This window comes from Grammomys surdaster, unplaced genomic scaffold, assembly GCF_004785775.1.
Source record: "Grammomys surdaster isolate TR1022 unplaced genomic scaffold, NIH_TR_1.0 172, whole genome shotgun sequence".
NCBI classification, from domain to species: Eukaryota; Metazoa; Chordata; class Mammalia; order Rodentia; family Muridae; genus Grammomys; species Grammomys surdaster.
Genome location: NW_021604620.1, coordinates 8,714,714 through 8,739,637, shown reverse-complemented (window position 1 = coordinate 8,739,637; position 24,924 = coordinate 8,714,714). Strand labels below are relative to the sequence as shown.

The following is a 24,924-nucleotide window of genomic DNA, read 5'->3' as shown; positions in this document are numbered from 1 at the left end:
GGGTCACTCCTAGGGTTGAGCATGCTCAGTGAGCACTCTGCACTGAGCAACGTCTCTGGCTCTTAGTGGTGTTTCTTCTGGAACTTGCAGATACACAGGTAACTCATTTGTTAAAGTATTTGGAATATTTGCTTGCATGAAGGGAAATATCTAATGACATGAGGGCCCATGTAGACTCTCCTGACCCGTCCCTTCACCAGAGACTTAGGGAGTGGAAAGTCTCTTCCCGTGAGACGATGTCAGGGTTACCCAAATGGAGATGGTCAGTGTCTCCCCCTGCCTTGGGCTTTGGAGAGAACGGCTTCCCAGCAGCAGGCTGCATAAGCCTATACTCACTGGTAAAGGTCACGTGTGAGTCTTCAAGGCTTGACAAGACTTGACATTTGCATTTCTCTAAGATACTGTCTTTGGTGTGGGTAGAACTAAAGTAGGCACGGTTAACACTTTGACCATAAAACTCCAGGGCAGAGTGTTGTATCTCCATCCCTTTACCCCTCCTGTCCTGAAGAGACAGGCATGCCTCTATGAGCTCTTGATTAAATTGGTAACCTGTTTTAACAGTTCTATCTTAATCCTGACTGTGCCACTGTGTGTGTGTGTGTGTGTGTGTGTGTGTGTGTGAGAGAGAGAGAGAGAGAGAGAGAGAGAGAGAGAGAGAGAGAGAGAGAGAGAACGAGTATGTGTGGGTATATGAGTGTGAGAGAGCATGCATATACCTATATATGTGTGTGAGAGTGTATAGGTGTGTGTCTTAGTGAGGGTTTTGCCGCTGTCAGCAGACACCATGACCAAGGCAAGTCTTATAAGGACAACATTTAATTGAGGCTGGCTTACAGGTTCAGAGATTCAGTCCATTATCATCAGGGCAGGAACATGGCAGCATCCAGGCAGGCATGGGGCAGGAGGAGCTGAGAATTCTACATCTTCATCTGAAGGCTGCTAGTGGGAGACTCGGTTCTAGGCAGCTAGAGGGTCCTAAAGCCCTAAAATGACACACCTACTCCAACAAGGCCACACCCACTAATAGTGCCACTCAGGTGGTCCTGTGCTAGCCAGACCAGCACTCAGTCTTGGGTCCAATTTCCAGCTAGTCCTTAACTGAGCATGGTGGTGTGCTCCTGTAATCTTATCACTTTGGGGGCAAGGCAGGACTATAAGGAGAGCCCTTCAACCTTATCTCTCAGTTCTCCCCTTTTTATGTTTAACGCTGGCCCTAAATGGACCAAAACCACCCAGAGAGCTATGCTGAATGGAACACAGCTCCTTGTTACCCCTGAGCCCACTCACCACTGTCCTCCACGGGGGGAATGAGTGTACCCCTCAGGAGGCTGACCCACTCCGGGACTTATTTACCTTTTTTTATTTTGCATTTTTTGTTGTTCCTACTATGTGTTTGTTTGTTACAGTCTCACTGTGTAGCCCTTGCTGGAACTCACTGTGTAGACCAGGCTAGCCTCAAACTCTCAGAATTGCTGGCCTCTGCTTCCAGATGTTGGGATAGCGGATTAAAGTCCTGTGCTACCATACTTGACCTCAGTATGTGTGCATGCATGCCTATGTGTGCATGTGTACCTGCATGTATGTGTGTGTATGTGTAAGAGCTCACGTACACTCTTGTGAGCTTGTCCAAGCATGCTTGTGTAAAGGACAGAGACCAACTTCTGGTGTCTTCCCCTATCTCTGTCTGGTTTGTTTTTGAGATAGGGTCCCTCACTGAACTCTGAACTTGCTGTATCAGCTAGGCTGGCTGCTGCAGCCCTGGGGATCTACCCATTTCTGAATCCCCCTAGTGCTGGGGTCTCATGTGAGTTCTGAGGATCTGAAATCAGGTCCTCATGCCTCTGTGGTGGGCACCCTGCCCACTCAGCCATCTCCCCAGCCTAGCCATCGGCCTTTGACTCATCTCTGGGTGAAGTCTCTCATGCTGTTTCCTGGCTGTGTAGTGATGGGGGAAATCTTTGCTCCACGACTTACTGCCAGGTTGATACAGCCTGCCGTGGCTTTTCTCACTCTTTGAGCGAGGACTGTTTTTAGCTACAGTGACATAGCATCACCACACAAAGCGCTTTCTAAGCAGAATCTTAGATGAATGAATGGGGACCGGAGACTGGAGTGGGAAAAGCCAGTTTCCCTGGAATCTGCTGAATTCCCTGAGGGGAAAGAACAGCTGTTTGCTGGGTATGCATCTTTGAATGCAATGACAGTTAGTTGACAGAGACATAAAGGATAGGAGGTAAAATGTTTGTGTGTATTTGAAACATTAATTACCTGGATAGAATGTTATGATTTTGCTAAGCAGCAAACTAGTACCAATAAAAAGTTATTAAACAGAATCAGGCATGGAGGTCCACAATTTTAATCTCAGCACTTAAGAGGGAGAGGCAGGCGGATCTCTGAGTTTGAGGTCAGCCTGCCCTACAGAGTAAACTCCAGGACAGCCAAGACTACACAGAGAAACCCTATCTTGAACAAAGAAAAGAAAAGGAAAAAATATTATTATTATTATTTTTTTTTGGTTTTTCGAGACAGGGTTTTTCTGTGTAGTCCTGGCTGTCCTGGAACTCACTCTGTAGACCAGGCTGGCCTCAAACTCAGAAATCCACCTGCCTCTGCCTCCCAAGTGCTGGGATTAGGCGTGCGGCACCACTGCCCGGCAAAAAAAATTTTTTTACAGATGAATGTCTAAAGGGTTAAACGTTTTTTTCTCTCCTCTTCCCCACTGTGCTTTATAGTTTAAAGAAGTCCCAGAAGGACCTATCCCTCCATCTACACCCAAGTTCGCATACGGAAAAGTTGCTCTGAGAAAGGTAAGACAGGGTACAGGGTTGGTGGTGTGGGTCAGTGGTTAGAGTGCTTGCCGGGCACGAGCGGATCCCCGGGCTCTACCCTCAGCACCATATAAACCAGCACACATCCAAGGTCATCCTTAACTACAGAGTGAATTAGACGCTGACCTAGGCTACATAAAACCCGTCTCGGAAAGAACGAAAAAAGTCAGATCCTCACTTAGAGTCTGATGGGGGAGGCACAGTGAACGAGGTGTCATCAGCCTGCCGGGGGGCTTGCTCGCTCGGAAGGGTCGGCATTTCTAGAGGGCTGGGGAGAGGGAAGAGAGGACGCGTGTGCAAGCTGGCAGGATGCAGGCGGTGGTGCTCGTGGGCCGCTCGGTTCATTTTGGTTCGGTGCTTGGTTTTGAAAAGCAGTGCTGCGGGCGGCGGTGAAGTGACATCACACTGCATAATTCTGTCCAGTCAGGCTTTCTCCTATCATTTGCCCCTCTATTATTTTTTTTTTCTTTATTACATTTATTTCTTTGGTTGGGAGACATCCATTCCTTGGCACCCAGCTGGAGGCCAGTGAACAGCATGGAGGAGTCAGTAGCTCTTTCTACCGTGCATCTGGGGATTCGAACTCATGTCATCAGACACGGTGACAAGTACCCTTCTCCACTGAGCCCTCTTGACAGTCCCATCCACCCCTTTTTAATGAGTTTCTCCAAGCCACAGAAATTTTGATGTCTCTGTTCTTAAATTAGATCCAAAAAAAAATCATACCATAGTGACTCTTTGAATACTGGAACATCAGAGGAAAAAGATAGAAATTAATCATTAATAAGAGTTCAGGTAATTTTATTCTGTGGAGGAAAGGAGAGAGTTACTTAATGGTTTACAAAATTGGTTTGTTTTGACTCTTTGGGTCTCCGGTTTTCCCCTAACTCCATCCTTTACTCCTACGTGTATTCATTCACCAGAAAAAAAAAAGAAGAAGAAGAAAACATGAATAGTCACTTATTTCTTAAGAACTTGAAATTCTAAAATAGCAGCGTACATTCTTATCTTTGAGGCAAACACCAAACATCATAGCATGGTTTTCCACTCGTAGCCTTAAGCTTCTGGTTGGCTGGCCGAGCTGCCGTAATAGTTTCCATTGTAATGTCAGATCCTGTGCCACAGTCTACAAAGAACGTGGTTGCTGATAGGAATCTCTTCTTAGATTAAGCACGCTTGAATCACACTTGGGAAGGGGCACATGTTCATCTCTGTAGCTACTTAAGAAAAAATGGTCGCTTGGTTTTAAAACAGTCAAGAGTTCTTTCCTGTGATATAGACAGCTGCAAATGCTTAAAACAACAATACCAAAATTGAAAAACCGTGAAGAAATACAGCTTAGTGTTAGAAAGGAAATCAGTAAGTTGGCATGGGAGCTCGTGCCTATAATCCTGAGGGGGCTAAAGCAAAAGGATTCCTGCCAAGTTCAAGGCCAGCCTTTGCTACATAGTGAGTTTGAGGCTAGCCTGGGCTTTAGAGAAAGATTCTGTCTCCAAAAGAATGGTGTGGGGGTGGGGGGAAGCAGATGTGATTTTAATCCCAGCACTTGGGAGTAAGGCATGAGGATGAGATGTTCAGGGTCACCTTGGATCACATAGAGATTTCTAGCCTGGGCTACAGGAGACACTCACTGTCAACTCGACACAAAACACAGAAAGCTGGGAGGGAGGGAATCAGCACACAACTTTTTTCAATTTATATAAGATATAGTATATAATAGTGTATATAATAAAGTTTTATTTAAAATTGTATGTTTGTGTGTGTACTTGCACACACTTGTAGAGTTCAGAGGGCAACTTTCAGGAGCCGTGACACAGGCTCAGAACACATGCCACATAGGCTTGGAAGACAGTGGAGCGACCGTGACCAAGCCTGTGACAGGGCTTTGGCAGATCTGATCTTAGAGTCCATGACATAAGCCTGTGACAAGGCCCTGGCAGATCTAATCTTAGAGGCATTTGCCTCTACCTACTATCTTTGCTTCAGAGCTCTTCCTCACTTGAAAACATGTTGTGGTACATCACAGAGGCGGCCTCCTGTCTCAGGGGCCGTTCGTTTTGAGGCCTTTCTTAGAGAGCTCTGAGCTGTATTTCTGAATGGGTGCACTTGAAACCCTCTTTAAGACTTTCATCGTTTACATTCTTATCAAGAGTTAGGAACAGGCCCTGGAGAGATGGCTCAGCAGTTAAGAACACTGACTGCTGAGCTGGGCGGTGGTGGAGCATGCCTTTAATCCCAGCACTTGGGAGGCAGAGGCAGGCAAATTTCTGAGTTCGAGGCCAGCCTGGTCTACAGAGTGAGTTCCAGGACAGCTCGGGCTATATAGAGAAACCTTGTCTCCGAAAAAAAAAAAAAAAGAACACTGACTGCTTTTTGTTTTGTTTTGTTTTGTTTTGTTTTGTTTTGTCTGAGACAGGGTACAGGTTTTGTCTGTACAGTCCTGGGCATCCTGGATCTCGATATGTAGATCAGGCTGGCCTCAAAGTCACAGACATGTGCCTGCCTTCCAAGTGATAAGATTAAGGTTGTATGCCACTATGTCTGGCTTTGACCGATCTTCCAAGGATCCAGGTTTGATTCCTAGCATCTACATGGCAGCTCACAACCATCTGTGACTCCAGTTCCAGGTTCTGACACTCTCTTCTACTCTCCTTAGGTGCTTAGGTGCACACACATGGTGCACAGACATATGTCAGGCCAAACACACACACACACACACATATATAATAAGAGAAAAGAACAGGTTTCAGACACGCTTGGGCACACCTTTAATCCCAGCATTTGGAGGACAGGGCAGGCAGATCTCTGAGTTTAAGGCCAGCTTGATCTACATAGCAAGTCCCAGGCCAGCCAGGACTACATAGCAAGACCTTGTCTCCAAATAAAATAAAACAAAATAAGTTACAAGCAAGGCCCAGGGCTTGCCGCTCAATGGTAGAGAACTTACTTATCTAGTTTGTGTGGAATCCGCTCATAGACGGGTATAGTGACGCACACCTTGAATCTCAACACTTGGAAGGAAGAAGCCAATGGATCTTTGTGAATTCGAAACTCAGTGTATAGAGTGAGTTCAAGGATGGCTAAGGCTGTCACATAGAAAAACCTTGTCTCAAAAAACCAAAAAAAAAAAGAAACAAGCCAACCAACCCTAGGTTCAATCCCCAGGGCTGCAGAAAACAGTAAGAAATAAAGTGAGTAGGTACTAGGTTTTAGCTGAGTTAGTGGAGGGCCCGCCTGGCTTGTAGAAAGCCCTGGGTTTGAACCCCAACAGTACATAGGGTGGGTGTGGTTGAACACTCAGGTAACCCTAGCACTTGGAGGATCAGAAAAGCAAGGTCAGCCTTGGCCACATAGAAAGCCTGCCTGGGACACTTGAGGCCCTGTCTCAGAAAGAAAGGGAGAGGGAGAGGGGGTTGTGGGGGGGAAGAGAGAAGAAAACAGGGAGTGGGTGGTTAAGATCAAAGGGGATTGTGAAGCAAGTGGAACTTGGACAGTTGAGGCCTATCTCAATGTCTTTGTTAAGTCAGACTAATGTAACCTCCCCTCCCACCCCCCACGGGTGACAGCACACTGAGTCTGGTTCTGCTTCTTTTCAGTTCAAGACGGTGGCCGAAGCTCTGGGTATCCTGTGTCCCAATGGGCCTGTGAAAAGTGTCTACCCCTTGAAGTTCACTCAGGTAAAACAGGTAGGTCTGTCTCCACAGGGAACGCTTTGTCTTTCTATTCCTGGCAACACAGGTGTGTCCTTATTGCTTCCTGGGCGTCGTTATTTTATTGGGAGCTGCAGTTAGGACTCAGTTGGTAAGGTGCTTGCCTGGCGTGAACAAAGCCCTGAGTTCGATCCCTGCTCCCCAATAACTCATAAACGAGGCATGGTAGCAAGCATGTAATTCCAGCTTGTGGGAGGTGGAGGGAGGGAGGTAGGAGGCTCAAAAACTCAAGGTCATTCTCAGATACTTGGTATTCGAGGCCAACCTGGGCTACATAAGATTCTGTCTCAAAAAACCCCCTGTCAGGTTAAGTTTTCATTCTTAGAGGTTCTGTTTCCTGCCTTGGGAAGAACGTTGGTGTGCTCTGTGCTTGTGTGTGCTTCATTCCTGGCACTTCCTTGTCTTGTTAGAAGTTTCTCCCAGCTTTTTATTTCGTGGGATTTTGCCCTATACACGTTTCATCCGGTTCATCAGTTGGCAGCTGCTTTTCCCGCTCTGGGTGTGTATAGACTACTGTTCCCCAGAAAACAGGGTTGAGATCCCAACTAAATGATCAGGTATGACAAAGGAACCAAGTGACCCGTGGTGTCCCAGCGACACCGCCCCATGCAGCATGGGGACCCAGGAGGACATGTCTCCACTGCTGTGTCCACATTAAGGCATTTTGCTGACTCCCCTGAGGGAGGAATGGTCCAGGAACAATCTGAACTCTTCAAAAACTATTGCCGTCAGTGCGGCTGTGGATGCCCCAAGTATAATTCTGGCGTATGGGAGGCCAAGGCGAGAAGCCAAAGAGCTGGAGGCCAGCCTGGGCTACATAGTAAGCTCCAGCCTGGCCTGTGAAACAGTGCAATGTTGTCTCAGAAAAACAAACATGAGAAAAACCAACATAAAAGTTCCAGCAAGATCATGAACTATAAACTAGATATGAAAAGAATTAAAGTGGCTGGAGAGATGGCTCGACAGTTAAGAGCACCGGCTGCTTTTCTAGAGACCCTGGGTTCAGTTCCCTGCACCCACTTGGCAGCTCCCCAATTGCCTGTAACTCTAGTACCAGACGATCCAAAGCCTCTGGCCTCTGTGGGCACCTGCCTTCATGTGCACACACCCGACCATGTGCACGCACACACAAACCCTGTGTGGCACGAAGCCCTGTGACTGAGCCCCAGCATTTCCCCAGCATTACATACGACCAGGCATGGTTATATGAAATCCCGTCATTTGGGAGGTGGAGGCAGGAGAATAAGAAATTCAAGATTATGTCTAGTTATGTAGTAGATTTGAGGTCAGCCTGGGCTACCTGAGTAGCCTTAAAAATAAAACTCCTGATGTGGTGGCGGAACCCACCCCTCAACTCTCTCTTTCCTCTTTGCTTTAAAGAGTTTCAGGTTGAGTCTTGTTTTGTACTTTAGAGCAGATTTAGCCCAAAAACCCGGAGAATGTTTTACTGAGCAGAACTCAGTGTTTGTCTTGTGTTTGGGGCTTTTCCTGGCTTTTTTTTTTTTTTTTTTTTTTTTTATGTGTATGAGTGCTTTGCCTGCTTGTCTGTATATGAACTGTATGGGTACTACCTGCATGTCTGCTTCCGACAGAAGACTAAAGAAATATTCGGATGCCCTGTAACTGGAGTTACAGATTGTTCTGAGCCCAGGTCCTCTGCAAGAGCGGCAAGTGCTCTTAATGGCGGAGCCATCTCTCTGGACCCTTTGTTTTTTTTAAAAAAAAACAAAAAACAAAACAAAAAAAACAAAAACAAAAAAAACTATCGTTATCTTTATTTATTTGTGATGTTGGTGTGTATATGAGTGTGCACCACAGCACACATACAAAGGTTAGAGGACAACCTGTGGGAACAGGCTCTCTCCTTCCCATCCTGTAGGTCCCAGGGATTGAACTCAGGTCACCAGGCTTTGTGGCATGCACCTTTACCAGGTGAGCCATCTCACCAGCTCTTGATTTGTTTTTTGATACCAGTGACCTCTGACCTGTAGGTATGATTTCCCTGGATCACTCTGGGCAGTAACTTAACTCTTGTTTTCCTGGTGTGGCAGAGAGAGAGCTCTTTTGTGTTTGAATAGTTCCGCCAAGACTTAAAAAGTCAGCTTGCGTTTGGCAGTGGGTGGAGGAAGCTTTTCGTTCCCTACAGCTTTCAGAGCCTTGCTTTCATCCAGATCACGGGCAGCCAAGCTCTTAGCAGCCAGACACTGAGGGCGATGCCTTTTTCTCATGTTCTTTTCTCACCAGTATTTTGGGTATGTGCTGTACCGAACAACACTTCCTCAAGATTGCAGTGAGCCGAAACCCATTTTCTCTTCACTCTTAAATGGTGTCCGTGATCGGGCTTACGTCTCTGTGGACGGGGTAAGCATTCTCTTTGAACTCCGCACTCGTACTTGACAGCGGGGTGGAGGGTCTTCTACACTTAGTAACGTGACATCCTGTGTCCCTGGGCAGTACGCCTTGCTCGCTGCTGTGGCCCACATGCTGCAGACTCAGGGCTGTTCTCTGAACATACACACTCTAGAAAACCCTGGGTCTCCTGAGTACAAGGCCAACACTGCCCTGACTGAGCTTAGCATGTCACCCAGACCTTCTCTGTTCTTTAGGGACAGCATCTATGTCAGCTTGGTACCTGTCACCATATAAAATGTGCTGTACTTAATGTCTCCTCCTAAATGAGACGTTAGAGTCTAAAGGGTTGCTCCTGACACTTGTAACCAAAGCATACCAAGGGCTTCGTTTCACAGTAAAACACGGATAAATTTTTAAAACACCCTTTCCAACATCTGGTGTGATGGCACATGCCTGCAATCCCAGCTGTCAGAAGGTTGAGGCAGGAGAATTGCAAGATTCAAGCCAACCTACCTGGGTGATGAGATCCAGACTGTATAAAACAAAAAAAAAAAAAAAAAAAAGGAGGATCATCGAGCCAGAGCCCGAGAGATGGCTCAGCAGGTAAAGGAGCTTGCCATGAGCCTGATGGTTGAGTTTGATCCCTGGGACTGGCGTGGTACAAAGCAGAACTGACTCCTGCCAGCTGACCTCTGATACCTGCTCATGTGCCTCTGCCCTTCAGTGCGCACACACTGAATAATACAAATTGAATAATAAATTGAATAATATAAATTGAATAATTCAAAAGCTATCTGTAGCTATTTGTTCCTCATTGGAATAGTTGTGGGAAAAGCTCGTGAGAAGATTTTCCTGACCAAGCACATTTTTTTTTTTTTTCAGAAAAGTTTTAGCCTTTGGAGGTTTTTTGTTTTTGTTTTTGGAAACTGGGTTTCATGCAGTCCAGGTTGGCTTCAGACATGTTCGGTATCCGGTGCCAGCCTTGAACTCCTGGTCTTCTTGCCTCTGCCTCCCAAGTGCTGGGATTACAGGTGCACACAGCCACACTCAGAGTACTTTAAATCAAAATATTTCATTCTAGGCTGGGAAGATAGCTTGCCTTGCAAGCATAAGGACCTGAGGTCACAGCACCAGCACCCATGTAGAGGACAAAGAAACAAGGGGCTGGACAGATGGCTCAGTGGTTAAAGCCATTGGCTGTTCTTCCAGAGGACCTGGGTTTAACTTCCACCACCTACGTGGCAGCTCACAACTGTCTGTAACTCTAGTCCTAGGAGATCCTGTACACTCCTGGCCTCTGAGCACCAGGCACAGACATAGTACACAGTCGCGCATGCAAGTCAAACACTCACACATAAAATAAATAAAAGAATAAGGAGGGAAAAATCCACATGTGACAGCATGCATCTATAATCTCAGTGCTGGCGAGGCAGAGACAGGAGCCTGGGCAGCCAGCCTAGCCTCCTCCGAAAGTTCCGAGTGAGCCAGAGATCTTATCTCAGAAAGGAAGATGGACTGTTTCTGAAGAATGACACCTACGTTGTCCCAGTGGCCTCTACACACGTTTGCATGCGTACTTTCACCTGAACGCACCCACACACACACAATAAGGGGGGAAGGTTTTCTTTTATAACCAACAGATTTAATTTCAGTGAGGACAAGCCTCTGAGAGGCTTCACTAGTTGTGTCCTGGTGACTTATGGTCAGTGTAGCCAGTCTAAAAAATAATCTTTTAAAAGGTTAAGAATGGGCTTGGGGATTGAGCTCTGTAATAGAGCCCTGTATTCTGGCCTCAGCTTGAAGTGGGTGTGGGGGCGTGAATGAATGAATGAATGGTTAGGAATGTCTTGTTAAGAAAATAGCTGTTGCTTTCTCTCACTGTGTTACATAATCGCTGTGGCTGATGTACCCTAGCAGTTGAGGTGAGCTGACTCTACCTATCTCCGATTTTATCTGTTACCTGATTTTATCTGTTCTCTCCCCGTGTTTAAAGGCTGTATCTTTGCACCTAACCGTGCAAAGGTTAAGTTTAAAGCTGTGAGGAGGTGCAGTAATCCTTCTCACAGGGACACTCGAATGTCTTCTCTGTCACATTCCTTTAAAAATAGAAGCGTATGAGCCACACCTGTAAGCTGGGCACGTGGGATGTGAGGTGGGAGAATTAGAAGTTCCAGGGAGGCCCTCATGGTAGAAGAAAAGAATTGACTTCTCAAGTTGTCCTCTGACCTCCATATACACCATGGTGCACATACACACGCGCACACACACACATACACACACATATACATACACATGTACATACACACATATACATCAAGCAGAAAAATGCCTGAGCCAAGCATGTTGGTCCACACTTGTAATCCCAGCATTTATGAGGTGGAGTCAGGAAGGTTTCAAGGTCAAGACCATCCTGAGCTGCATCACAAGACTTTGTTCCAGGTAGAACAGAGTCCCAGTCACTATAGCACAGTCCCAGCAGAGGAGTGGACCCTGAGCCGTGTACAGCCATCCTCCTCATTTGGAACGACAGGGATTGTGGGAACTTGGCCTGAGCATATCCAGACTCTCCCTGTAAAGCTGATGACACTTGGCACATTCAAACTCTCTCCGTGTAAAGCTGATGACACTTTGGGACAGGAAAAGGGACAGATAAGCTGTGCACACCGCTCTTTTTCTCTGATCTCACCTCCCACCCCCATTCAGCCTTGGCTTTAACTCACAGGTGCCCCAAGGAATCCTTGATCGAAACCTTATGACAACTCTGAAGATACAGGGGAAGGCTGGGGCCACGCTGGACATTCTGGTGGAGAACATGGGCCGTGTGAACTATGGCAGATATATCAACGACTTTAAGGTAGGACACTCATAGGAGGGATGGACCTGTGCCTGAGTGGTTGGAAGGAGTTCTGGTCATGCATGCAGCACTCACACATCCGTCTCTGGTTCCTGCTTCCGTTTATACAGAAAGACATCTGAATACCTTCTGTTTCTACTAAAGAATACAGTTTAACACACACACACACTTTTTTTTTTTTCTTTGACACAAGGTCTCCCTGTGTAGCCCTAGCTGTCTTGGAACTCCCTGTATAGACCAGGCAGGCTGGCCTCAAACTCAGAGCGATCCACCTGCCTCTGTCTCCCAGGTGATGGGATTAAAGGCATACACCCATATTCAGTCTACAATTTATTTATTTATTTATTTATTTTGGTTTTTTCGAGACAGGGTTTCTCTGTGTAGCCCTGGCTGTCCTGGAACTCACTCTGTAGACCAGGCTAGCCTCGAACTCTTGAACTCAGAAATCCACCTGCCTCTGCCTCCCAAGTGCTGGGATTAAAGGCGTGCGCCACCACCGCCCAGCTAGAACTTAACTTTTTAATTGTCTATTCTCTTTTTGTTGTTGTTGCTGTTGTTGTTATTTTTTTAAGGCAAAGTCTCAAGTAGTCCAGAGTAGCCTCGAACTCACCCTGACTTTGAATTTTCAATCCCTCTGCCTCCACCTCCCAGGTGCTGGGATCATGACTGTCTGCCACCGTCCTGTTATGCTAGAGATTGAATTCAAGGGCCTCTTGCACACTGGGCAATCACTAGCCAGCTGAGGCACATTCCCCAGTCCTTAAGTATTGATAAATACATAAATATGATATATATATATATATATGTATATGTATATGTATATGTATATATGTATATATATTTGTATGTATATATATATACTATATATGTGCAATATTGACATATACTATATCAATAAATATGTTGATATATATCAATAGTTAAGAGCTGGATATATATATATATTTTTTTTCTCGTTCTGACCAATCGCCACAGACCAGCTGTCACCACAGCAGCTCCCTATCAAGGCCTGCACACTTCGCTGAGCCTAAGGAGTGAAGTCCCCTGATTTGTTTTGCAGCCTGAAGATGAATTTCTCTGAGGGGATCTTTTCCTCCACAGCCCACAAGAACCTTGAGCTTTGTAAATACTTCCCTTGTGCTTGAGCTCAGCCATCCTGTGGGGAGAAACGGAAGCCACTCCACCATGCCCTTCCTCTGCTTTGAAAACCCACCCAGCTCGTCAGGGGCTCTCCCTCCTCAGAACCCGAGGCATCTGGTGGGCTCTGCTCGCTGCGCAGGCTTGGATGGGTGGCCTGCAACTGAGCTAGCTGTGTTACAGGAAGCCCTTTGGCTGCTGTTCTGCCACTGGCTGGTTACTATTCTCTGTCCAGTCCCAGTGTGGTGTTCTAACCAGTATTTCTAGATCATTAAGAAACTTTATTGTTAATCTGGGTTTTTGTTTTGTTTAACTTGTTTAAGAAGAAAAAATCGCCGGGCGGTGGTGGCGCACGCCTTTAATCCCAGCACTTGGGAGGCAGAGGCGGGCGGATTTCTGAGTTCGAGGCCAGCCTGGTCTATAGAGTGAGTTCCAGGACAGCCAGGGCTACACAGAGAAACCCTGTCTCGAAAAACCAAAAAAGAAAAAAAATCTCATAAGCCCTGACTGAGACGCACTGTGTAGTCAGGCAGGGATGTCCTGAGCTCCCTGCCTGGACCTTCCAAGTGCTGGGTTTATAGGCATGTTCCACCACACCCAGGTCACGTGGTGCTGGGCAGCAAACTCCGGCACTAGGCTAGTCAATACTACTGAGCTGAATCCCCAGCCCAGGAAACTTTTTCTTACTGTTTTTTTTTGGGGGGAGGGAGAAATTGTTTGTTTTTTGGTTTGTTTTATTTTTTTGAGACTGTGTAACAAAGGCTGATCTAGAACTCACAGCAATCCAGATTCCGAGTTACAGAGCCAACCTCCACATCCAGTTCAAGACACATTTGTTTTGGATCTATAGTGTCCCCAAGGTGCTTCCAGAAGTATAAAAATGGGGTAAAGGCTGCTCTTCCCCGGAGAGAATGCTCAAGGTACTGCCTGCCTCAGATCCTGATCCTGTTTCTATTTTTTTAACATCTATGTATGAGCATGCTCGTGTGTTTGAGTGCTCATGTGTTCACGCACTTGTGTGTCGGAGTACACTCACACACGCATGCCTGTGAGTAAAAAGAGCCATGGTTGACACCAGATTTCTCCCTCAGTCGACCTCCACCTTACATGGAGGCAGGGTCTCAAGTGAGCCTGGAACTCACGTCACCTAATGTAGATAGCTGTCTTGCCCTGGGGAATTCCCTGTCTCCTCCTCTTGTGTGCTGGGATCACAGGCCGGCTGTCATGGCCACTCAGCATTTCTATGGGAGCTGGGGATCCAAGCTCCAGGCCTCACTCTCACGTAGCAAGCCCTTCACCCACTGACCCATTTCCCCTTCACGATCCTCTTGTGGGCGGCAGAAAGGCCATTTGTGACACACTGCCTCCGTGTAAACATATTTTCCCATCCTTGTGTTCCGGCTGCGGTCACTGACCTTCCTGGCTGTGTGGTTGGTCACACTGACTCCCAGCGTGAGTAGGATCCTGCAGTGTGGTCTCTAGGTCCAGACACTTGATACTGACGGAGTCAGTAACCAGACAGTTGAGACCTGGTGTCAGACAGTGTCTTTTGAAAGATCCGGGATTCTCTGTGAGCGGAGAAGCTCCTCATGTAGAAAGTAAAGAGTGGGTGAGTCGTGAACACACACATACACACACGCACATGCACACGCACACACAAGCGCTCACGCGCACATACACACCTGTAATCCTCGCCCTTGTGAGGGCTGGGTTATATAGCAAGATCTTGTCTCGACGAACAAATAAAAAAGCCATAGCGAGAAGTCAGATGAGTTGTCAGAGGCATACACCTGCAGTCCAATGCTTGAGAGGCTGAAGCAGAAAGAGTTAGGAGCTCAAGGCTAGCCTTGGCTACATAGTGAGTTCCGAGATCGCCTGGAACACATGGGCCCTTGTCTTGATAACAACAAAAAGAAGTTAGATACATCGTGATCGTAAGTTCCCGAGTGATGGCTGTAGTCAGGGCTGCCTTGGCCCCCGGCCCCTGCAGATCAAAGAGGAGAACTTCTAAACCAATCCTGGTGTCCACTGTCTCATCATTGCTCACAGAGCCTTTACTCAATCCCACAGACGTCCTCACACATGGTCCTCACAGCTGGACAGATGTTTGGCCACTCTGGATCTGGGCTTGCTCCTTGACTGGTGGGAGAGACAGACACCCCACCCCCACCCGCTATGGCCAACTGCTTCGGGGTGAATATTCCTAGATTTTCCTACTAACTTATTCTCTCCTGGTATTTTTTTTTCCATTCTAGCAAATTCTGAAGGCAGTGGGGTTCAGGCTAGAGCGCTCCCCCTGAGGCACCCACTTCCTGTAGCCCAGACACTAGGGTGGCTTTGTAGTGATTTGTGGCAAAGCCAGTGTAGAGGGCCGTGTACCTCGTTCCAAAGAGTTGCTGTTGTGGGAGTTGTTAGGGTCAGGCGGATCCAGCTCCTGAAACGTAGAATCAGACATGGGACACTGAAAAGCAGAAAGGTTTATTCGTGTGGCCACTCTAGGAAGAGAAATAGTAAGTCCTGTAACTCTTCATCCTACCCCACCCCAGTCCATCCTCGGGATCCTAACATGGGGTTCAGGTTTAAATAGAAGGCTAGAGACACTCTCACAGTCCTGGTAAGGATGTGTTCTAGCTCCAGTCTCTCCGCCGCCGCTCATAGTCGGCACTCGGTGACATCTCTTCCGGGGAGACAAGCTCCCAGTCTGGCTCTCGATGACACCAGGCTTTGTTTGGCCTTTTTCCTAGCATGAGATTTCTAGGAAAATTCCAGTTTCGTAGGTTCTATTGTCTCAGTAGTCTGCCAGCCAAAGGGAGGCGCATAAGTGTCTCTTTAGAATGTCTTCATCCTGGGCTGGAGGGGTGGGTCAGGGGTTATAGAACACTTAGAGAGGATCCAGGTTTAGATCCAAGGACCCACATGGGAAAGCTCATAACTGCCTGTAACTCCAGCTCCAGGGCATCTCATGCCAAAAGATAACCTCTTTTGGAATGGTACCCACATGCATGTGTAATACACACACACACACACACACACACACACACATACTGATCACATGCCACAAATAAAAATAATTGTTTTTAAACTTTAAAAAAAAAAAGAGCCAGGTGGTAGCAGCTCTCTACATAACTCCCAGCACTTGGGAGGCAGAGGCAGGAGGATCTCTGTGAGTTTGAGACCAATATAGTCTACTGAGTGAGTTCTAGGACAGCCAGGGCTACACAGAGAAACTCTGTTTTGAAAAAACAAGACAGACGGACAGAGAGACAGACAGACAAAAGGATCATCTTCATTCCTGACAGGAGAATAGATCGGACTGAGCCTCCAGCCGGACCTGTGTCACCTGCTGTCCACACAGCTGAGTCTCATTTTCTCCTGGGTCTCCCCAGGGACTCCCATGAGTCCCTGCTTCCCCACTGGCTCACGGTTCTCTGCTTTCCTTTTCCAGGGTTTGATTTCCAACATGACCCTCAACTCCACTGTCCTCACCAACTGGACAGTCTTCCCACTGGACACTGAGGCCATGGTACGCAGCCATCTCGGGGGCCAGGAAGCCACTGATGAGGGTCACCTTGATGGACAGTCGACCTCCAAGTCTTCGGATTTCATACTCCCCACCTTTTATGTGGGCAACTTCTCCATCCCCTCGGGCATCCCAGACCTGCCGCAGGACACCTTCATCCAGTTTCCTGGATGGGCCAAGGTACGCTACGCATCTTCATGAAAAGCCTTTGGGTTCAAGCCTCCAGCATTTGATTCTTAGCATCTGAGAAGGGATCAGAAGACTGCCAGTAAGATGCTGTGTGAGGTGGGGAGGGTTTCCTACTGGGTCACTCACACAGGAACAAGACTGTGGCAGATCTTCAGGGACCCAGTGTCCAGCTTGGAGATAGCCTTCTAAATTCTAATTTTCTTTGACAACTTTCTTCAGTGAATGGCAGTTCACTTGCTTCCTCCAGGAAGAACTAGGCCCTACTTATTTACTTTTATTACAGCTATGTGTTGTGTGTATTCAAATGTGTGTTCACAAGGACCTGCCAAGGCAAACGTGGAGATCAGAGCCATGAGAGTCAGCCCTCTCCCTCCTCCCTGTTGGTGCTAGCAAGAACCTCAGCCATGGGCCGGGCGGTGGTGGTGCATGCCTTTAATCCCAGCACTTGGGAGGCAGAGGCAGATGGATTTCTGAGTTCGAGAGTTTGAGGCTAGCCTGGTCTACAGAGTGAGTTCCAGGACAGCCAGGGCTACACAGAGAAACCCTGTCCCGAAAAACCAAAAAAAAAAAAAAAAAAAAAAAACCTCCCCCATGGAGTCACCTCCTCATCCCCAGGGCCTCCGTTACATGCTGCTTATGAAGGGAACAATTTTTTTTTTTCTGTATAGGGTATCATGTAGCCCAGGCTAGCCTTGAATTTGCTATGTAGCCAGGAATGACCTTGAACTTCTGAGATGCTCCTGACTCTGCTTTGGGTACACACACCATCAGGCCTGACTTTAAAACGTTTACTTTTCTTTCTTTCTCTCTTTCTTTCTTTCTTTCTTTCCTTCTTTCTTTCTTGTGTAAAGATTTATTATGGGGGAAGGGAATGGGACCTGGGACATTGAGCAACAGGGCTGTGAGGGCAGAGGAGAGGAGAGAGAGAAGAACAGAAAGAGAGAGGAAAGGAGGAAGAGAGAAAGAGATCAGCCAGGAAACATGGGAATAGAGGAAAGGGGAGAAAGAAGATAGATAGATAGATAGATAGATAGATAGATAGATAGATAGACAGACATCGCGCGCTGGGGTGCCAGCAGGCTTCCTATATGCCTGGCACACACCTGGCAGCCGATGATGATGTAAGATGTTGCTAGGTTACCGTTGGGCGGAGACTAACAGGACTGTCTGTAAGCCAATAAAAATGTAGTCTTCCGGTTCTCAGAGTGCTGAGGTCAGTGAACTGCCCACCATGGGAGAGAGGGCCTAGTGCCTCCTGCTTGTTTGTGACTGATTGATGCTAAGCAAACCTCATACTGTAAATGGACTGTAGCAATTTATTTCTTACAGTCACAAGTTCCAGGCCATCCTGGGCTGCATGAGAGACCGTCTCAAAACAAAACAAAACAAACAAAAATCCTAGACCCATCCATCCATTTGATCCTTGCCCGTCCCTTTCCGCCCCCTGGAAGTGACCCATCATTGGGCTCTTGGCTGATTCATCAGGTACCAAGCACAGTGAGGCTTCTGCTGTGCATTGGTCACCACCATGCTCTCTCCATTTTAAGCTCTGGCTGCCTGGTAAGCTTGGTCCTTCTCTACCCTGTCCCTGGGGACCTCATCCTCTCTGACAGCTGACAGTTGGGACTCCTGTTTCCTGGACTTCCTGTCAGGCTCTGTCCTCACTTCCTGCCCAGTGGCCTCTAGAAGAACAGCTCGGTTCTGCCTACCTTCTTCCCCCAAAGCCAAAACCCCTGTTCTCACTTTCTCTGCCTGTGGTTCATCAGCCTTTCTTCTCTCCCTCAGCAGAGGCTCTTGGGCCTGAGAACAGACACTCGCCCTGGGTCTTCCCCTGCCACTAGCAGGGGACTTTCTGCCTTCTAGGCCACCTTTGGTTTTTCCCCTGCCCAGTAGAACCTAAAGTGAGTGCTGAGAAGGTGCAGGGCGCTGTGGCTGTCTGACAGCTCTTCTCTGCCTGTGTGGGCTGCCGAGCCAGGCCTTGTGCTCTTGGCGGACCCTCTCCCAGCTCTCACGCCACAGGATGTCCTCTTGTTATTCAAACTTAGCACAAAAAGGCCACCCGGCCTCTTAGACTTGGCCATCCAAGGCATTGTGGCAATTAAAAAGACAAAAGAGACTGGAGTGTGGCTTGATAGAGTGTACCCATGTGTCTATGTATGTATGTGTCCATGTAAGGTTGCTATACATGGGCTCAGTCCTCAGCACCACATAAAACTGGATGGGGTGGTACTGAGCACCAGAAGGCAGGGAGGAGGACCCTAAATTCAAGTCATCTTCAGCCACATAGCAAGTTCAAGGGCAGCCTGGGATCCATGGGACCTTGGGTTGACCTCTGACCTGCTTGTATGAACGCACTGCAGGAGCCGTCCGCCTTGTTTCTGTTTTGCATGTTTGATTTTGTTTTACTTGGTTTATTATTATTGTCATTGTGCGGGTGACGTGTGTGTAGGAGTGTGGACATGGAAATCTCAGGTGACGTGTGGTCACAGGAATCTCAGACAGGTGACATGCGTGTGTGTCAACGTGGACACAGGGATCACACACAGGTGATATGTGTGTGAGAGCGTGAACACAGGAATCACAGACAGGTGACATGTGTGAGCATGGACACAGAGATCTCAGGTAACGTGTGTGAGCGTGGACACAGGAATCTCAGACAGGTGACATGAATGTGAGTGTGGACACAGGGATCACAGACAGGTGACGTATGTCTGAGTGTGGACTCACAGACAGGCGATATGTATGTGTGAGCATGGACGTGGGAATCACACACAGGTGACATATGTGTCTAAACATAGATGCAGGAATCACAGACAACTTTTTAGCATCAGTTCCCTTCTTCCACTTTGGATTCCAGGGATCAAACTCAGATCTTGAGGCTTTCACAGCAAGCCCCTTTATTTGCTGAGCCAGCTTGCCTGCCCCACCTTGTTTCCTTAGGAAGTCTTTCACTGGGACCTGGGGCCTGCAGATTCAGCTCGGCTGCTTGGCCAGTGGATCCCTTAGAGCTACTAGACTCCGCTTCCCCAGTGCTGACATCAAAAGCATGAACCAACACATCAGGCTTTGAATGTGGGTTCTGGGGATCAAACTCAGAACCTCATAATCAAGGGATAAAACATCATAGATCAAGGTACATCTCCAGTGTCAAACATTCAGTATGCCCCAAGGCTTATACAAAAAGGTAGGCAGCTGGGGGGGGGGGGGTTAGGATAGGGGGAAAGACACAGGTCCACACACCTTATAGGACAGCATAGGCTTCTATAGAGAGTCACAATTAAATTTCTTTACAGTGGTGTCTTAGACTTTTATTACAGTAATAAAATTCACGACCAAAGGCAACCTGGAAAGGGTTTGTTTCAGTATACTTCCAGGTAATAGTCTGTCCCTGAGAGAAGTCAGGGAAGGCGCTGGAAGGCAGGAGCTGAAGCAGAGGCCATGGAGGGGTGCTGGTGGCTGGCTTGCTCCCCATGGCTTACTTAGCCTGCTTTCTTATACAACCCAGGACCACCTGTCCAGGGATGGCCCCTCCCACAATGGATTAAGCCCCTTTACATCAATCACTAGCCAAGAAAATGACTTTACAGACTTGCCTATGGGCCAGCCTGAGGGAAGCATCTTCTCAATTGAGATTCTCCCTTCCCAGACGACCCTGGCTTATATGGGGTTTACAAAAAAAAAAATCTACCCAGGACAATGGGTATAGCATTTTAGCGTGCAGGGAGCACCAAATGAAATGTGATACATTACAAAATGTGAGAGCCTGGGAAACCTCGAGCCAGCCAGGTATGGCAGCTCACCCCAGCGCTTAGGCAGTGGCATAGAGAGAGACAGAGTCCTGGAGGTTTCTGGACAGTCAGTGAAACAGTTTCAGGTTCAGTGGAGAGATTCTGCCTCCAAAAAGAGAGTGAAGAGTAACAGAGGGGGGAGGGCTGGGTCAGTGGCTCAGAGGTTAGGAGCTGCTGCTCTTCCCCAGGACCAGGGTTCTATTCCCAGCTCCGACATCATGGCTCACAACCGTCTGCAACTCTAGTCCCAGAAAATCTGATGCCCTCTTCTAAGCCTCCGTGGGCACCAGGCACAAACATGGTGGACAGACATGGATTCAGGCAAAATATATACATGAAATTTATTAATAATAAGATATCAGAGGGAGGCATTCAAAGTCAACTTCTGGTCTCCATTTGCTTGTTTACTCACAAACAAGCAAATGCCTCCATGCACGCCCTCAAAGGACACAGATTAACCACTCCTCCCCCCAGGCCTCACCCTGTGCTGGGGAATACCTCAGCAGATTAGGTAAGGGAGAGGAAGAAGGATTTGATCACATGACACTGAGGCCTGAGCAGTCCTCAGACTAGGTAGGTAATGCTCGCTGGCCCTTGTCTTCCTCCTCCTCAGAGGCCCCTCCTGAGGGCCACTTAGCTTTCTTCTCTTTTGTTACCAAGGAACTAACTTGATTTCGTGAATGAAATCACTGATACATTCAATTCATGAGATAAAAGCCCCACTTTTGATTACTCTGGCTTTTCTTAGGTCGGATGTGGCTTTCTGGTTAAGCAAGCATGCTCAGCAGATTTCAGGGGTCAGGCGTGCCTGCTCTGTCCACACAGGTCAGCGCCTGTCTGCAACTGTGCATTGACTGAGTGTAGACTGTCAGGGAGCTGTGTTTGCCAGGGCTTTGGTGACAGTCAGAATGTGTGGGTCAGGTGTGCTGTGTCCTGCTGTTCTGGGGCAAGGGTTTCTTTTCTGTTCGGCTCCATTCCGGGTTGAAACGAGTGTGGATACATCTTTCATTAAAACATCCTGCCAAGCTGTGCGTAGTGTAATCCCAGCACTTGAGAAGCAGAGGCAGGCAGATGTCTGTGAGTTCAAAGCCAGCCTGGTCTGTAGGGTGAGTCCAAGACAGCCAGGGCTGCACAAACAAGAGGTAGAGGAAGATACATGAGAAGTTGAAGGTCCACATCAAAGCCAGCCTGGAACATGTGAGATTCTGATTCACAAAAAGTGCCCAGTGTCATATAAAAGTGTGGGGCTGGAGAGGTGGATCAGCAGTTAAGAGTATTTTCTGCTCTTGCAGGGAACCTAGCTTTAACCCCCAGCACCTCCCTGGTGCCTCACAGCTCTCTCTGACCTGCCTGGACTCCCGTCCATGGTGTACATGAACACACACACATAAATAAATCATTTTTGTTTGTATTTGTTTATTTTGGTTTTGTGAGGCAGAGCCTCACTGTGGCTCCTTGGCTGGCTTGGAACGCATAAAGATCTCCTGCCTCTGCTGGATTATAGGGCATGTGCCGCCCCATCCAGCCAAATCAATATTTTGAAATGAATTTATAATAATGTCAAGGAAGCTGGCTCATTGGTAAAAGTGTGTCGTATGCGTGACATCTGGGGGTAAATTCAAGCCTAGCACAGCCGTAAAAAGCTGTAAACGGGTGGTGGTGTTTGCTCGTAGACTTAGCCTTGGAGGACGCAAAGAGGGGCAGAGTCCTGGAGTGTGCTGGCCGGTTAGCCTGTCCTAACTGACAAGCTCTGAGTGAGAGGATTTTAACCTCCACGGTACCCAATTGATCCTTCCAGGCACCCATAGTTCCTTTTAGTGTGGTCTATTATCTCGTTTTTGTGTTTTTTAGACAGGGCCTCACTGTGCTGCCCTGGCTGTCCCGAGACTTGCTCTGTAGACCAGGCTGATCTTGAACTTAGAAATCTACCTGCCACTGCCTTCCGAGTGCTGGGACTAAAGGGATACACCACCATACTCAACCTATGTTCACTTTTAAAGGGATAGCTGAATATTTTAAGACAGTATTGAGGGCTGGGTATGGTGGCACATGCTTTTAATCCCAGCACTTGGGAGGCAGAGGCAGGTGGATTTCTGAGTTCGAGGCCAGCCTGGTCTATTGAGACCCTGTCTCAAGTAAAGCAAAAGACAGTATTGAAAGTTTAACTCTATGGTGTTGAGAGATGGCTCAGAGGTTAAGTGTACCAGCTGCTCTTCCATTGGACGCAGGTTCAATTCCCAGCAACCACATGGCAGCTTACACCTATAACTCTAGTTCCAGGGGCTCTGACGCCCTCACACAGACATGCAGGCAAAGCACCAGTGTGCCTGGAGTAAAAATAAATCTAAAAAAGAAAGAAAGAAATCATCACTGTAAATTCTGGGAAGATTGACTTTGTCCAGGTAAGTTAAGGCAGACACACACTCTAAGGCTGAAAAGTAGGTCAGACACTTACAGGAACTTCCGCATTGCCGTCACCTCTGTGTTAATAGCAAAGGGTAGGAGTGTGGGCCGGGGTCAAGATGGTCAGAGATAGTCAGCTTCTGCCATGGACTGTAGAAGCTGGGACTGCCATGGGACACCCCCAACCCCCTGCAGTCACCTCATTAACATAAACCTTTCGGTTTACCAAGAATAATTTACCAAGAGTAATTTCAGTATATATTTTTCTTTTTGGTCTTTGGTGGCAGGGTTTCACACAGCAGCCTAGACTGGCCAGATGTGCTAAGCAAGAGTCCTTTACTGAGCTAGCCTCTCAGCTTTTCCAGCATAAATTTTATTTATGTTTTATTTTATTTAGTTAGTTAGTTAGTTACTTAGTTCAGTTTTTCAAGACAGAGTTTCTCTTTGTAGCAGGATACCAGGGCTATGTAGAGAAACCCTCGTTCAATAAATAAATAAATAAATAAATAATTAGTAGGTTAGTAAAAAATAAAACTGAATAAAGCCTTTAAAACTTTGAACTAGAAGCCTGGCATGGTGGTCCACACCTATAAACCCAGCACTATGGACTCAGAGGCCGGAGGGTCACTGCAAATTCAAGGTCAGCATGTCTGTATAGCAAGCTCTAAGCCAGTTTAGGGCTACTAGTAAAACCAAACAAGAACTAAAACCTTAACCTAGGCACACGCCTTTAATCCCAGCACTTGGGAGGCAGAGGCAGGCAAATTTCTGAGTTCGAGAGTTCGAGGCTAGCCTGGTCTACAGAGTGAGTTCCAGGACAGCCAGGGCTACACAGAGAAACCCTGTCTTGAAAAACCAAAAAACCAAAAAAAAAAAAAAAAAAAGCCCTGTCCCCCAAAATAATTAGTATATTCATACCATTGAATGCCATGTGATGTTTAAAAGAATTATGCATCTATACACTTATTTGTGCATGTATGTGTGTGAGTGTATGTGGTATGTGCATGTACATGTGTGCTATGCTCCTGTGTACAGGGGAGAAGGTCAGAGGAGTAGAGGTGTCCTGCTCTGGTTCTTGATTTTATCCCCTTGAGACAGGGTCTCTTATTGAACCTGGAGCTGGGCTGACGACCAGCAAGCGCCAGTGATCCTCCATCTCTGTCTCCACAGCCCTGGCATCACAGCCATGGGAAAGACCGCACCTGGTTCTTTTATGTTGTTGCCGAGGATTTGAACTTGCGTCCTTGTGCTTTCCCCCCATGGCTCTTACCCGCTGGGCTGTCTTCCCAGCCTGTTCATGTACATTTACACAAGATAAAAATTAGTCAAAACTAATGCAGGGCGACTGAAATCAGGAGCTGGTTTTAAGACCGTGAAAACAGGATTCTGGCAGAGATGAGGCTGATAAAGCCCAGGTGAAACTATTATGGTTTGTGCCTTTTAGGACGGAGGGAGATATAGATCCCGTGTAAAAACAAGAATTAAAGTAGTTCCGAGAACCTCGAAACTGTCACCCTTTTCTAAATGACTTAGTCCAACAGACAGGCAGTTTTGAGTGGCTGACCTCCTTCTGTCAGCGCTGAACGCCTGGAGCTTTTGTTTCAGTGGTAAGTGGCTCCCACATGGGACCAGGAGCACAGCCCACCTCTACCCCACTCCCTGCACCAGGCCCTGGTCTGACCACGAGAGATGGCCTGTGTCCCCTAGGCTGGCCTCAGATTCATAACAGTCTCCTGCCATAGCCTCCCAAGGGCTGAAATTACAGCACCCACCCCACACACCCCTGCTTTCAGCTTGGGTTGCTTTGGGGACCATTCTCAGACTACATAGACTCTGTGTGTTACCATGGACCCTGGGCTGCAAGAACTTAACTGCAGACTTGCCTGAAGTCAGACAGCTAGCAGGGGGCAAGAATAAGATGGCCAGGGAAGAAGTCCAGGTAGACTGGAATAAAAAATAACAGTTATATGTGAATACAACTGTTGCTGTAACTGTCTTCAGACACACGAGAAGAGGGCATCAGATCCCATTACAGACGGTTTTGAGCCACCATGTGGTTGCTGGGAATTGAACTCAGGACCTCTGGAAGAACAGTCAGTGCTCTTAACCACTGAACCATCTCTCCAGCCCTGGGGGGGGGGGG

At 47.5% G+C, this 24,924-nt stretch overlaps 1 protein-coding gene across 1 annotated transcript in view; it reads left to right on the top strand.

Moving 5' to 3' along the window:
• The window catches only part of Glb1 (galactosidase beta 1), a 69,197-nt gene that overhangs the window by 42,407 nt on the left and 1,866 nt on the right, over positions 1-24,924 (top strand). The window contains exons 11-15 of the mRNA XM_028767280.1: positions 2,733-2,807; positions 6,425-6,514; positions 8,783-8,899; positions 11,613-11,744; positions 16,327-16,581. Of these exons, the coding sequence (XP_028623113.1) occupies positions 2,733-2,807; positions 6,425-6,514; positions 8,783-8,899; positions 11,613-11,744; positions 16,327-16,581 (669 nt within the window). The remainder of the gene's footprint in view (positions 1-2,732; positions 2,808-6,424; positions 6,515-8,782; positions 8,900-11,612; positions 11,745-16,326; positions 16,582-24,924) is intronic.